The sequence below is a fragment of the Nestor notabilis genome, unplaced genomic scaffold (assembly GCF_000696875.1).
Source record: "Nestor notabilis isolate BGI_N333 unplaced genomic scaffold, ASM69687v1 scaffold9693, whole genome shotgun sequence".
NCBI lineage: Eukaryota > Metazoa > Chordata > Aves > Psittaciformes > Psittacidae > Nestor > Nestor notabilis.
The window spans coordinates 46,746-63,087 of NW_009921470.1; the positions used below are offsets into that span (position 1 = coordinate 46,746).

The 16,342-nt window shown below is 36.5% G+C and overlaps 1 protein-coding gene across 1 annotated transcript in view; it reads left to right on the forward strand.

Moving 5' to 3' along the window:
• Positions 1 to 16,342, forward strand: part of LOC104403117 (transcription factor COE1) — a gene marked incomplete at its 5' end in the record, with an annotated part of 71,099 nt that overhangs the window by 43,102 nt on the left and 11,655 nt on the right. The window contains one exon of the mRNA XM_010011165.1: positions 16,048 to 16,113. Coding sequence (XP_010009467.1) covers positions 16,048 to 16,113 — 66 coding nt within the window. The remainder of the gene's footprint in view (positions 1 to 16,047; positions 16,114 to 16,342) is intronic.

The following is a 16,342-nucleotide window of genomic DNA, read 5'->3' on the forward strand; positions in this document are numbered from 1 at the left end:
AATATCCTTTCCTCCACTTTCCCCATTGTCTTGGCAGTGCATCATCACTTTCTGTTCATTAAAAAGCTTGTACTTACGCATTAAATAAATAAAACAAACGACATTTGTATAACTGCTGCAAGGGTTTGTGGCCATTATTCCACTAAAACATTACTGATGAATGAAAGATCTTTCACGAAACAGGAATTATAATAATTTTTGTCTTCATAAGGGCATGCAAGTCCTTCCCATGCAGCAAGAGCATTCTGCTGTGTGACCCTACAGTCAAGGAGAATTGTTGAGGCCATCAAGTGAGCATTAACACATGCTTTGCCCTCCATAGCTGAGGAGTTAACAGCTATACCTGTATCCATAGGCATTTCTAAAACCATTGAGGCTATTTGAGAAGTTTGATCTCCACTAGTTTAGAACCAGAATTTTCAGAAGTGCTCATTGTTCATGCCTGGGATGATTTTTTGTGATTTTTTTTTTTTTAATATTCCAGCTATCTGCTGGAAATAGGCAAGGAAAAAAGACAGATTTTTATTTTTTTCTTCTGTCTCCCAGTGCTTCAGCAGCCATATTCCATTGGAGAATGTCCTGTAGGAAGAGCAAGGAGAACAGGAACACCTGGTAACTAGGGTCTTTGGACTGCTAGACTGAGCTGATGTAAAGATGTGTTTAAAGCAGAAATGCAATATATAGTATCTGGAGAAAAAAGAGTGGGAGCTGATGTTGACAGCTGGGCTATGGAGCCAGTTATGGGCCAGAGTCCTGCTTCCTACTTGCACAGAGCAGGTCAGGGAAAGCAGCCAGTAGGGTTGTCACTAGCAGGTGTTCATGTCTGTACATACACACACACACACAAACACAAGCACCAACAGGAGAGACAGGCAGTACAGAGGTGGTGGGATTAGCACCCAAATCTTGGAGTGAGATCAAGTACCAGGAGTGTGCTGGGCAGTATAGTCTTTCCTTTCTAATACAGAAAAGAGGCAGATCAGAGGAAATGAGATCTCTGGGGAGAAGTCAAAAGAAATACCATGATGCTAATGTTAAGAAATCATGTCGTTGTCCTGTAGGAGCAGGCTGTAGAAAGCCTGCCTGTGGAGCTGGGGAATAAGCCTGTGCAGGTGTGTGCAACTTACCTGTCTCATATGTTTGCATATATGTACACAATACACACGTGTTGTTGGTTCTTGCATACATGACTGCAGTGGAAATCACTGAAGAGTTCAGATGACAACAAAGTGTTGAGACTATTGAGGTCCATTCATGTGACTATCCTAATGTTCTTGAAATGAATCCTTAACGGGTCTGTTGCAACGGTGCAATTTTGTTAAAATTCCACAGCTATAGCTGTAAAATAGTTTCAACTGTGAGCTAGATTTGAAACACACCCATCCTAAATGATTTAATAACAACAATTCCTCTTTATATGCAATTTCCTAGAATTTATTTGCCATTTTCACCCCTCTTACAACTCATCACTTGTATTTAGATTAAGTACAAGATTATTCACCCTGTGTTTGAGAAGCAATCACTGCGTGGACCCCTCCGTGATCTGACGTACTCTTCCTCCCAGTCTGTTGCGTAAATGCTCTGTCTAGCAGACCCCTTATCACTCCTGAAAGGGAGCTTCTGGTTTCTCTTCATGTAGACGAAAGTGGAGCCTGACTCTCTCTAGCATATAGGGACCTCCCTGCTGAGCAGAGAGCACATGTAACCAGGTTAAACCATCCCTTCAGCTCCTTTTCTCTGGTCAGTTGTTAGACCCCCCTCAAGACATATCCCACCTCCTCATTTAGGACACTAATAGAAGACAGGTGGTTATTAGGAACCAGTGGCTGGCAAAAGCAGTTGTCTTTTCCCATATGAAATCCCACAGACCTGCCCTTTATCCATCGTGTCACGGGTATTGTTTATATTGCAAATAAAGGTTGTCTATAAATGTGGGTGGGTTGGCCCAGGCATGTTAGCAGAGGTTAAAATAGCAATGGAGACAAGGCAGCTCAGGTTTGCTGCTTGAGACAGACACAATGGAAACTCCAGAATTCAACTCCATCTGCTGACTCTAGATGTTGTATTTTAACCTAATTTAGTAATCTTCAGCTAAGAAAGCGTGTATTTGGTTGGTTTGGGTTTTTTTTCCCCTCCACCCAGTGTAACAAGAGGATTGATAGAAAACTTTTTTCCTAAGTATGGGCAGGAAGGGGGGACATGTGAAGAGGATCTACTAGAATTTATCTGTATAGCAAGGAGGGCATGATACGTGCTTGCTGGTTTCTACACTGTACTGTAAAATTTATAGGAATATGAGACCAGAGTTAAGGGTGGTACTGAATCCTTAACAGTTAGGGGCTTTAAATGTACTAACAGTTTGGACATTTAATTGGTTGAGGAGCTTATTTGGTTTATTCTGGGGGGTTGATTTTCAGTTTATCCTATTGAAAATATTCAGGGAGAGAGTTTCGAAGCTATTAAGAAGACAACCAAGATGCTTAAGGCTGCTATGAAAGTGTATGTCAGAGGCATGTCTGGGAATATGCAGAGTCTGAAATGAGAGGGAGCTAAGAGACAGAGCCACACTGCTTGCTGAAGGGCAGAGCCACATACAAATGGCTGGCAAGGAGCCCTTTCCTTTCTGAAGGTCAACAGTGTGCATACACATTTCAGTGAGTTTTCTTTATAAGTGGGTCAGCATTTACTCAGCAAATGATTAGAGCAGATGGTGTAATTTAGAATCTATGACAAAACTTTTAATAGATCAGGGCTAACATGATGACAAGGAGCTCTGTGCCATTCTCCATTCCTGATTTCTGCTTTGCCTTGGGGTAAAAATCATGCCTGGGATTGGATTTTCTAGTCTGCACATTCCACCTGAGCAACTCAAACCACTTGTTTGAACATCGTGCAAGAGGGATCCTCACATTTCTCTGTTCCTGTATTGTAACTGTTTTTAAATACAACAATTAACTGAGGGTGGCAGGAAGATACCAAACAGGTAAACACGGTCCCTTCAAGGAGCAGAGCTTCTGAAGGAAAAAGCCACAGTTTGAAGAAAGTAACAAAGGCTGCATTTGTGTATTTTGCTCCATGGAGCTGAAAATATCTAGTAAATTGATCCCGTGGGAGTAATAAATACACATTACTTTATCTTGTACTTCATGTCCTATACCCCTGAGCCTTGATAGAACAACACCACTTAATAGACTTAAAAAAAGAGTAATTACAGTCATTGGTTGTGTGATATTTCAGCCCTTCCAGCCCTGCCTGACCTTCTAATTTAGCTCACCGTGTCTAACTAATGCATTTATATTCATCTTTTATGAAGCATGTGTAGTACAAAATTGACTTTGCAGCCTTTAGCAAGCTGTCTTACCAGGTTTAGGATCTGGTTAGTACAGCGTACTGTATAGCATATGTACATTTACAGCAGAGTCTTGCATGCATATGGTTTTGATCAACTATTACTTTTTATCCTTTTTGAAATAAAATAAAAAATATTTATTCCATTTCATCCTCCCCTCCCCTTTTTAAAGCTTTTATTCATTGCGGCATTATTTACAGCTAAACATGCAGGCAGAAAGATGCAAGCATTTTTAAAATGATTACCACTAATGTTTCTACTTGTCAGAAGTGCTTAAATTTTCCTGCACTTTGTCTAAAAACTTAGCACTTTTACCTTTTAAGAATTACAAATTTATAAGATCTTACCAAGCTGATTTACAAACACAGCTGACAGTTTATGATGAACGATGTTGCAAAATGTACAATATGTTTCTCTGTCATTTCTATGCATGTATATATTAAGGAGAAGATTAAGGAGAGAACCCCCCTCTGAAAGAAACCCTTGAGTTAGAGAGCACATGCACAAATCTCTCTCCTGTGTTTCCTCATAACTTCCTGCTCACTTCACTCATCCAGTAGAGCACAATTGTTCTCTGTGCATTTTCTCCCACCATATGGTATCCTCATTACCATACACTAAGGGTCCATATGGGGAACTTGTGAAGTGAACTGTATTCATTTTAACTGCCAGATGAGCAGCCTTTTGCTTTGCAAGCTTAGCTTAAGTCATCTGCTGTCTTTATGTTGTTATGGCAACACAGCACCAATAAAAAATTCTAATCTACTGTAAGTGTCTGGGATCACAGTATTTTAAATGCTTGCCGTAACTGTCCTCTACATGAAGATGCTGCTTTTTTTGGCGTGACAAAGGGTTATTGTCAACTCCAGCAGGTGGCAGTAAAGAAATTGTTTCTTTTATTTTAACCTTTTTAAAAAATAATTATTTTCCCTTTTCCTCATCTCCCCCACCTCAAAAAGCCATAGAATTACACACCATGTCAGTCAGAAAACCTTTCCTAGGATTTCTGATGCTGAGGTTCGAATTGCAGGTGATGCTTTTAAGTTGCAACTCAAATACTAAAGGTAGTAAAGTGTGAAACAGTGGTAGCAGCTCATGCACTAAACTGACAGAGATCCAGGCTGAAGTACCACTTTACTGGGATTCTGAAGCATCCATAGATACACAGCTGGTTCAGTTTTGGAGATGTTTTTTAGCTACGTTTCCAAACTCCTGATTCAAACACAAAGCTAATTAGGAATATCTTATAGTAATGGAAGTCGGCAGCAGCATCCTTAAATATAAATCATTTTCACCTCCGCAGGCCGCATGATATGTTGCATTTCTGTCTCTCTGTCTGTATTGAAAGTGAACGTTTGTAGTCTCAGTTCATCAGTTCACATTAGCCTCATGCTGAATATTTAAACACAGAACAATTTGAACACACCATGAGGAAAGACAGTGACTGCACTTTCACTTGGAACAGCAAGAGCTCATCTAATAATAATTTAGTAAATCAGCCATTTAGTGGCTCAGTGGTACACTGTATTGTGCCAAATAATATTCAGTTCAACTGTATGCTGGTGAAATTGAAATTCAGACTCTAGTCATGTGGCACTTTTTGCTCAATGGAGAGATGAAATGGAAAATCACCCTCCCAGTAGACTATTTGAATGTAGTGATTTATCAAAAATACAGCAGAGTGACAATATAAACAAGATTTGGTTGCATGTGGTACAATCTATTCTAATTAGGCTTTTCTTATTGTGGTTTCTTCTGCACAGGTTATTTGATAATTCCCATTTACATTTTCAGTTTATTTTATATATGAGTAGAGAGCAGACACGTGTAGTTACTGCATAGTTATAGTTCTTTAAGGCCCAGTCCTGTGGGAAGTGTGGTGAGACCTTTATTGCCATATTTTGAGCCCTGGCTCAGGGGGAACACCATGCCCTTAGGAGCAATAGGGAAATGCAGCTGCTGCCTTTCCTCCTCATGAAGCACCATATATGCTACTTCATAGCCTAAAAGCAATATCAGATTAATTTATTTTCCCTGTTTAAGGCTGTCAGAATTTGTAGGGAATGGTAATATTGTATACTAGACTAACAGATATAATTGGGGAAAAAAAAAACAGACAAGCTTTTGGGTGCCCAAGCCTTGCTTACCACGTGCTGACTGTAACTTTTCTTTCCTGTATCAGTAGGTCTAATAAAAGATATTACCTCACCCTACAAAACTTGCCTTGGTTGTAACCATAGACCATTGTGACTTCAAACAAACAGCTATACTTTAAGGCTGTCTCTGATGAAGATGGGGGAGAGAGAATATTTTCCTAGAAAGTATGTTGTGAAGTTTAATTTGTTCCCATTAAAGTGGTGCTTTGAGATCTTTGAATGCAGGGCATTGCGGAAGTGTGAAGTAATGTCTATAATCTTACCTACAGTTTCCATTTCTAGTTAGTTTTAGGTGTTATGCAGGGCTTTACGTGGTGATGTAAAATATGATTGCTGTGTATTTCTCACAACACAGTCCAATTGAGTAGCAGAAAAAGCATCCTCCTAACCATCATGATGCTATTTAGCAGAAAGTGCTGGAAGCAATAGGTGCCTGTTGTCATAATTCTTCTAAAAAGTACAGAGCTTCACAATCTGTACTCAACTGCTGACACTAGAAAACTCGAACATTTTGGTAAAATGAATCAAGCAGTAATGTTTCTTTTATGAGATCTCCTCACGGAAGGGAAGGTTTGGCACCATTTGGAGATCAGGCTCAGTGATCCATCATAGCAAAGTCAGCTGTCCTGGCATGTCTCATAGGTCACTCGATCGAACCAGTGGCTCTTACAACTATATTATTGCTTATGGAACAGTAATTGAGGCTCCATGGTTAAAAATTACCTGGTCTAATAGGCAGTGAACAATTTGCACTCAATACAATTATAAGCCAAATCATTCATTTCATAACACTTGGACTAATTTATTTCTTGACCTTTTAATATCCATAGCTCTTCAGTAGTATTAACTACAACTCAGACAGAATCTCTTGTTCATTTTGCTTTCATTGATTTTTTTTTTTCTTCCATTGAGGCAATAACAGTTGAGTACAACCTTTTCTTTCTATTGTAAAAGTCAATCATGTAACTTATGTTGATATAACTCAACTGGACTGAAATGTCCTCTCAGTACAACAGCATACAATCTCATGCTACTTGTATAAACACGGATATGTGTTTTGAATTTGTTTGAAAGAATGTTTTGGAATATATTTGTAACTATATATGGCAAATGATAGGTTTGCTGAGAGAAAAATGAAAACAAAACACAGAAGCATTTTTTAAAGCAGAGCCACATGCATGTAACACGGTTTTTGTTCATCTATTACAGGAGATCTAAGATACAGAAATTTTGGAATTTATCTTTGATAATTTTTTCTTTAGGATGACCTGATTACCTTTACTAATAATGTTATATTCATAATTTCCTCTGGACATAGCATCTTGTCTCTTGAAGTACTAACATTTTACAGAGTAGAGGTGCTTAATTTTTCCAATGTGAGTTTCTGGCAAATAAAATATGTCTAAAAGTATCTTTTTAATAAATTCAAAATAAATAATATTAATATCTTAAATCTGAATTGTCTTTCATTTTTTCAGCCTTAAACTAGCATGACAGGTCAGAGTCTTTGATGACCAAAAAGTTGCTTAAATATTGATGTATTTTGAAAAATCAGTGGCAAGTATTGAAGCACTTCCACAAATAATGTTGGTGTAGTTACAATGGTAATCTTTTCACCCACCACTGAAAAAGAAACTCTAGATTGTATAAAATGGCATGTCTGGTTTTATGTTGTGGAGGTGTACACAGAAAGATAATGTTATCTCTGTGAAATGTTGGATAAATTTAATTTCTTAAATACATATTATTCAACATTTATACTTGCTTTGGATAATTTCAGCTGAATTTTTAAGGCTTTACATTTAAAATTATGGTATTAGTAACAAAATATCTTTTGTTTTTGAAAAGAAAGCTGAAAATTTTGTACAACATACGTTAGCAGACACTTCATTGAAGTAGTCTTTCTGAGCCAAAGCCTCTTTGTACAATAAAATACTGTAAGTCCTTTGAACACATAGTTATAAAATACAGTTGTTACACAGTTGGCATTTTATGCTTCCCTGGAAATTACCACTTGGTATCTACACCTAATCTATGGTCTGCCTTTTCATTTCAATTGGGTCTGAAGTGGTCCTTCCTTGTAATGAGAATGCCCCTTTCAAAAGACTTCTTTTAATTATGCCGATGATAAAATGTAAGTGAAAGTAGTCATTTGTAGGGGTTATGACTGAGCAGTGTTTTAACTGTAATACTAAAACCTACCAACGTTATTCCAATCTCTATTTCAACATTTTTATGCACTCACTCTTCACAGAACATAGTGGAATATCATTGTAGGTCAGAATTCCAATGTGTCTTACTTTTTCAGGTTTCCTCCTGCTATTAAAAATAACTTGAACTCTCAGTTTCTAACTACTCACACTTCCTACCTGAAGCATGCAATCCAGAAAAGTGAGAGTTTCATGGATCTTAATGAAATGATGGAGTTTGGGGGGTTTGGTTTGGTTTTTTTTTGTTTGTGGGGTTTTTTTTCTGTTCTGATTTGTTGGGGTTTTTTCCTCTTCATTAAAAGAAAATGCAGTGGGTCTTAAACTGCATAAGTGAACACTTGTTTTTTAGAGAAAATAGCTAGTTTGGCATACTTAGATATTTACATGTGTAAGTGCATTAATAATGACCAACTCTGAAAATTAAACGGACATAATATGTATGTACAATTTACACTTTAATTGCTGGATAGCTCTGCTGATTTAACTCAATAGACATTCTTGCTTTGCAATACCAAGCATAATTATTTGTCTCTCTAGACTTAAATGCAGTCATGTGAATTGTACCACCCAATATATTCTAGATTTGACCTAATGGAAAAATAATTTAAAAGTGATACAACTTGACCTGTGTTTGGAAAGTCTTTGTATATACAAATGATAGAAAATAGAGATCAGCCTATCTGCCAAATAAAATGTTTTCTACTCTTACAAATACATAATTGGATACCTACCTTCTACCACACATAAAACTGCAAGCCACATTTAATCTTTTTTTTAATCCCCAATATACTGGAGAATTTTTCTAATGGGCACAATAATGTGATCCACAGAACAAAGCTTCTAGAACAGCCTGTGTAGTATCTTTGAACAATGGTCTCAGAATTTAGTGTCCTTGCTCATTTTTCCAAATTCTTTTTAATTTTACTTAAGTCCAGACCCTTCAAATAATTCAAAACATTCTTCTTCTTCCATAAGGAGACTTTGACAATTTTCCAAAAATTTATGGATATTAAATGGTCAGGAGAAGACTTTGAGTAATAACTTTTTTTTTCCCCTGCAAATCTCATCTGCAGCTGTTTTCAAGAAATAGGAATGTTAATACTATGAAGAGCAGAGGAGGAACTATCAGAAAATCTTACATATGCAAAACCAAAAAAAAACCCCCAAACCCAAACCTAAAAGCTCATTAATCTCAATAATGAACATCTGCTTCAAAGTACTGTAGATGCTGGTACAAATAGTTTGGGGTAAATTTTCAAAAAGAAATGCCTGAGGTTCCTGTCTGAAATTGCTTTGTACGTGTCTCTCTCTAGATTTTGCCCAGGGACTGAAGGTAGCTGTGGCATGTAAGGAAAATTTAGACTTCAAAATGTGCTTTTAGGTCATTGTGGCAAATGTTTGATGTCAGATAGAAGAAAAGAATCTAATGTTATCATTTGTTTGCTCATATGTTCATGGATAAATCAAGAATAATCTTTATTGTTGTCTGGATAGATGTGAATAGTAGAGTCATTGTAAACTGGTGGGACGGAGGGGTTTCTGTAAAGGAAGTTGGTGACTTTTGTTGGCTATTGAATTGAGTTTATGTGGGCTTAGCCATTCATGATCTAGTGTAATTTATTTTGTCTTCTAATGATTCACTGGGTCTGACAAACAGATCATAGTATGAAAGATGGGATTGTATAAGTAAGGAAAAGTATTTGCAGAAGAACTGGTCTTTACGCGCTGGAATAAATACTGCAGCCTTTTGTACAGCGTGAAAAATGTGTTTCCCTTTGTGATCTTGCTATGTTTCAAACTGAGGGGATCTGTCTTTAGATCCTCACAGTGTGAGCTTGCAAGATAACCTATGGGAAATGCTGAGAAGATGCCAGAGAATTACCATAGTGTTGATTTCTTAATGACAGTGGGGCAAGACATACTGTAAACATACTTAGGAGAATCAAAATTTTACAGACATAGATGTGAGTCATGTAATCACTGTTGGACAAAGGCCCTAAAAGAGGTGATTTAAGCACTGACAGAGTGATTTTTTTTCCTGCATATCTGCTTTTCCATACCCACTCTTCTCCCTTTGACTTAGAGACCTAACATTAGCAGAGAACTTCCAGAGCTTTTAGCAACAAAGCCATCCAAATTACTTGCCAGATGTTTCAGTTGACGATAATATGGTGGGAGCATCCAGACTCTCAAATGTCAGTTTATTCGAAGAGTTATTCCAATGCAACTATATTAATGCTAGTTTATTCCATGCTACTGTGTATCTAGATGAAGTACACATCTGTGCTAGCTACTAATTCTGTTGTCACTGTTATGTGCTTATCATTTATGGAAATGAAGACTGGCAGTATGAGTGGTCTAGATTAAAAAAGGAGGCTGATACCTTTTTTTCGTATCTAAGCACACCATATTAACAGGAGGATAATAGGGGTAAGATGGGAGACTTGCAAGGACAGACTTACAGGTGATCATAATTTTGTTCTTTCTTTTGTCAGCAGTATTTGCAATAGAGGCTGCTTGAATAGGGTGTGTTTTCCCTATTGCTGTGCTTTTTATCACCTTTGTGGTTAAGAGGTGTTCTAATCATTGATTCTCAATGTTTATGGCTAGATGCCTGCTTGCATTTGCACTTCAGTGTTTGTTCTTTCTGCTGCCTCATATAGGCTTTCTATATTTTATTTATAAGGTTGGCTTATTGTGGAGCAGGTGGTAAGGTCATGCATGACTGTTTTTAGTGCTGTAGATTTAGGCTGTGATTTTCAGTTTGGGTGGAGGCTGATGAGGCTACAATGGCTGGGAAAAGCTAAGGTTCTAGCTCCCACTGTAGACTTATTTTCTGCAAATTGCCACTGAAATTCAGTGACAGGAATTCAGTGCACTTCCCTCCTATAGGCAGCGTTAAGCAGAAGCTTTTTTGTTTTTTACCCCTAAAGTGAAGCATGTTGTCTTTCTCTCTCATTTTGCCTTCCTGTCTTTGTAATATCTATATGGTGTTTACTTCTTCAGCATGATTCAATTATAATATATGGAAACAATTCAGTTGTTTATTTGCTCGAGAAGTTTTCATCTTTGTGTGAGTACAAATATCTTTTTAGTGAAATGGCCCTGTTATTTTATACTTCCCATTAGGCTGGCATAGTTCCCTCAGTTTTACAGTAAATGGAGGATCTTTACATTTTGAATGGCTTTTATGAGTCTTTATAAAACTATAATTGCTGAAAATGATACAATAATGCAGTGCTCAGTGTAGATGTGGAGAGATGGGAGGTTCTGGACAGGCTGAAACTCTTGTATACTAAGCTAGATGGCTGACATTTTAGATCCTTCTCTAAATGGCTCTGTATCAAAATGTTGGTTTTGCCATTGCACTCTTAAGAGGTGTTTGCAGTTTTATCTTTATCTTTTAAAATATAATGCGTACACAGATTTTAAGCGTAAGTTTAAAACTTAGTTCTAACTCGTATCCTTAAGTAGTACATTTATAGCTTCACCCACTGAAGAACAAACAACAAGTTTAAGCTCACATTTTTGTGATTTTTCACTTGAAATTTTGGAATGTGACCTTTCCAAGGTGAAGAAGGGAGCTGAAGCCTGATGTTTGACTCTGCAGAAGAGTTTTTTCTGTTGCAAGTAGCCATGAGAGTAGGAAGTTAGAAGGCAGAGACAAGAGGTCAGACATAAGAGTCAAGGAAGTATGAATGACATCATCATCCCTAAGTACCCTCTCAGAAGATGAATGAGCTCTTTCTTGTATTACAATGCTAAAGAGCATTAGAAGGTGATATGATATCTAGACAACACATAAGATAAATGCCCCAGAGTATGCTAGAACAGCTTCCCCCCCACGCCCTCCACAAGTACATAAATCCTTTGATGGTCTCAAAAATACAGTATGTGGCTGATGAGTATATTATATTGTGGTCAGCTTCTTGACAAAATTCATTTAGATTTGACAAGTACCTTGAACATTATGTAATTTAGCTACTTAAGTCAAACAACTCAGTGTAACTCTGACTAGACTCACAGCCCTTTCGGGACACAGCGTGTATTCTTTTCACTAGTTGCTGAATAAAAAGTAAGCAGATGTCAACAGAAGAAACATCCCATCTTTTTTAAAGCTGGCACAAAATGTGTTTACCATGATAAAACTTGACACAAAATGTTCTCGTCATGATAAAAACTCGAAATACAAGTTTCATGATCTTAATGAATTCCCTTCTGAAGGGAATGCATGCCACAAACAAAACATGCAAAGTTACTGTAATATTGGTTCAAGGTATGTTCTGTCAGAAGTGGATTCAACCTGAATTTCAGTTGTTGTGCTTCAAAAGCCCAGTCATTACAGTATGATTTATGTAATCTTTCCTACATTAATTTTGGCATATCCAACGTTGCAGCAGACTTCACTACCCAGTCCCTTTTCTGCTTGTGTAAACAGCTCTATTTTCAGGAGGAAAACCTGATTGAAATATTTAATTGCATTCCTATTTTGAAAATTGAAAAAGAAAAATCCCTCATCAGAAAATCAGCTTGGAATAAAAATGGACTCTGGATCTGTGGTGTGTAGCTGTATTAGGGCAGAGTTCTGATGCATGATATTTAATCGCTAAAGTAATCTTTCCCTTTTCCAATATTTGCTCAGTTGTTACTTTTACAGAAATAAAATGATGCTCATTTGAAATAAAATGCAAGACAAGAAGACCCTCATTTTAGTTCTAACTAAATGCTGCAAAGTCCTTTATTCTAAACCAAAAACTGTCAGACTTTTAGCATTAATAGAAGAGTGGATCTTTCTTGACAAATGCCCCCATAAATTAGATATTAGCTTTAGTCAAACTCTGTCTGTCTCAAGAAATATTTCTACTTACATATTCAATTGGAAGGACCTTACATGATGCCCACTTACTGCTATGAAAATCTAGGCTTCTGAGATGAAGGCAAAGAAAAATTTCTCTGAACAAAAGAGTATCTGGAATAACAGACCTTGAGCTTATGCAGTGATTTCTTTTTATAGAATGTGAGTTTCACGCACTTTTTGATATGTCTGTCTGCTGCTCTGTCCACCTATCTATCTGTTTATCTATCACTATTGCAGTGGTTACATACAGTATCAATTGGATTTTAAAAGACATAGATCTTTTATATTAGCTGTCCTTTTTTATAATACCTTTTACAAATTTAATCAATGCATTTTAATATACAATATAGTTTAAGTGCAATATACAGTAAATATTCGCGCTTCATCTTAAACATGCTCTAGCCTTTAAATTGTTAAAACTGCAGTGCCCTTTCAATCTACTTACATAATGTCATAAAATATACATTTCAAGGTAAATGAAGTCAGCTACTTCAATTTAGTCCCTCAAACTGGTAGTAAATGAGAGGTTAACACTATGGTGCCAAACCCATTATTGAGTAAATTTAGCACCTTGGACAGCTCTGTAAAATCTTTATTGCTTTCCTGACCTGCTCGTCATGTTCTGTCTATGTGTTCAGTGGCTCTCAGCTCTGATTGAAAGGCAATATATTAGATCCCGAACACAAACATGCTCGGGGGCTGCTTCACTGTGAGCGTAATGACATGGAGGTGAGAACAATTTTCTGGTCACCGCAATCCAAGCACCTTGCAAGGTCTGTTGCTCTAACTTATAGAGGACTTTTGGGGCTCCTTTGTATGTGGAATCGTAACAGTAGCTTCTGTGGTAATTTAAGCAGAGCTGCGAAAGGTTTAAAATGCATTCAGAAAACAAGAAGTTAATATCTTGAGCATGTCTGTAGTAGCATTTTATTGCGTACTGTTAAAGCTAGTTTGCGTCTATAAGAACTACCATCAGCTCTGGAATAGAGGATACCGCTATTTGACACAGGAGTTTTTGTGTAACATCTACTTTGAATGATCTGTAAATGTCATAAACCAGAAATGCTTTCATTGTGTGAAAATATTGTTAGATAAATTATGAAACTCAAATTTACAGACTCTGAAAATGTTGAAAAAATATAACCATTGACTAGCTAGAAAAATAGAATGCTACTTGTCAAGCATATTTCAAGAAACCATCATGACAATTAGTTTTATTTATATGCAATATAATATGGCATCTAAGAACTTCCAACATTTAAGAATTGGAATATATTTGATATTAGATAGAGCAGCTGTAAGATTCTGTGTAATTACCTCATTTTTTAACATTGTCTTCAATCTTTTTTTAGATGGAGTCTAAGGTTTTTAGCTCAGTATTACATAAATAACTATGATTAGTTAGGTAGAGCAAAAATGAGTATTTAAACTTTCTTTTTTTTTTTTCTTTAGTAATTTCGCTTAATGACAGCTTAAGTTAACAATATTCCAGAGCAGTTTGTGGTCTCTGTATCATATTTTAATTTTCCATCAGTGAAATATATAGTGCAAACAATTTCTAATGAAGTGAAATAAATCCTAGTTTGCAAAGTCAAACACCTGTGCAGTAATTTTCCAGCTAAAATCATGGATTTTAGAAGATAACATTTTCCAGCAACATCTCTGTTCTCTAGTTTGCATCTTCAGTATGAGGCAAAAAGTGCTACTCAGTGTTCTGATGATTCTGGTAAAGCAACAGGGATTGATTGTACCTGGATGTTGTTCGTAGTTTGTCTGTCCATGATTATGCTGCTAACTGTTGTGGTCAAGCTACAGAAAGAAACCCCAAAACAACGACCTGAAACAGGAAGAAAAAAAAGAAAGCCCCTTAAAACCAAACAACAACCAAACAAAGAAAAACCCACAAAAAACCAAAACCCAACAGAAAAAGACTGTAGCAACTTAACTCCTCAGAATCTGTTTCAAATGTAGTGATTTAAAAATCCATCAATTATGTATTACATCTCACTTCATATGTGGAAAATAATTTAAATGTGTGTTCTGTAAGAGGGGTGTGTGCAGCAGAAGGCAAGCCTAAATGTTTACTGGGAGTACAAAAATCCTCCATCTCATTTTTGAATTTAGGACATTATATATGTCATAAGTAGTTACTGCAGTATGACAACTATTTTATCTTATATTATAGAGAATTTAAAATTGAAAAAAATGCTAATATGCATCTAAAAGCTTGTCATTTGAAGAGTTGTTCAAGGATTTTTGAAGAGGTTATGGTGACAGCAAAATGAACGCAATTATATCTCTATTTTCTGATCAGAGTCTACAGTATATGAAAATTGAGCATTACTGTTTCTTTTTGGTATAAAATATGGCTATTGTGTAAAATATTTTAAGTTTAAAAGTTTAACTTTCTAGAAAACTAAAATCCTTAGAACTGGTACTATTTTTGTAAGCTACTTGCAGAAATATACCTTGGTGAATAGCATCATGTTGGTATATTAGAGCAATACTTAGGGCCTGACAGCTGCAAAAATACATTGTTTTACTCAAAGGACAGTCTCAACTGGGTTTGATCTAACAATTGGGAATCTGCTACATGCTTTGAAAGAACAAGAAAAAAAAAATTCTTCTGGGTCAATTCTGCAATGCACTTTTACATTTTCTATCAGGATTGTTCAAGGAGATTTTCCACACTGTAAAATGTAACACAGGAAATGCTATTATTACTTGCATGCCAGCTTAAAATACTTCACGAAATAGTAAGTGAAAAGGAGGAAACAGGAAAATGGAGAAAAAAAATTGCCCAAAATAGAGAAATAAACCCAGGCTGTTTTTAATTCTGCTGTCCATGCAGGGAATTTTTCTGGGAAACACTACACCGTTCTGGGCCATTCTATGTGTGTGTGTTTTCCTCTTGTGTATCATTTTACATACATGGACCCTACCGTGACCCATCACATCAGGATACAAACCACAGAAGTTGAAAGGTTACATTACCAGTAGCATAGGACTGATTGGATATCTTTTGAATGTGGCCTGCTGGGTAAGGTCACAATTCCTGCAGTATGCAATTAAGAATAAAATAAACACATCGAAGGGATTCATAACATACTCTGAATGACATTGATTGCAGTAATCTAGTAAATGACCTCAGGATTGTATTCTGCAATAAACCAATGAGTGGTTTATAGTGCAGATGGTAGAGACAATTGAGTGATGTATTTTATTTTGCAGCACCAATGATTCTCACCTTTTGACTTGATTAAGCTTGTGTGTGAATAGGATGAACTAGTGATTTAACACCATGCAGTGGTTGCTGAGAGTTGTTGCAATTAAGGTGTACCTGGTGGGAGGAAAAAAAACACCGACACAAAACATGGTGCAACTAATAGAAGAGTATAAAAGATTCTAATATTTGTTTTTCCCCCTCAGCTGTTTATTGAACTCAGAGGAATGAATCTGTTTTTATATTGACAGGAAGTAATACTTAAGAGGGCTGCTGATTTAGTAGAAGCACTCTATGGTATGCCACATAATAACCAGGTAAATGCATTCTACTTCAGTAATTCTAAAACATGGTTATTTCTTAGACGTATAGATAGATCAGGGGCTAAAGGTATATAATACTACAGTATGAAACAAGAATAAATATAGAGGGCAATGCTATATCTGGAGTGGGGTTTAATTTGCTTGTTTTCTTTTTTAAAGGGTATGAATTTAGTGCTTGTAAAAGCAACGTGTTATTAACCCTGAAGGCATTTGCCCACTTTCA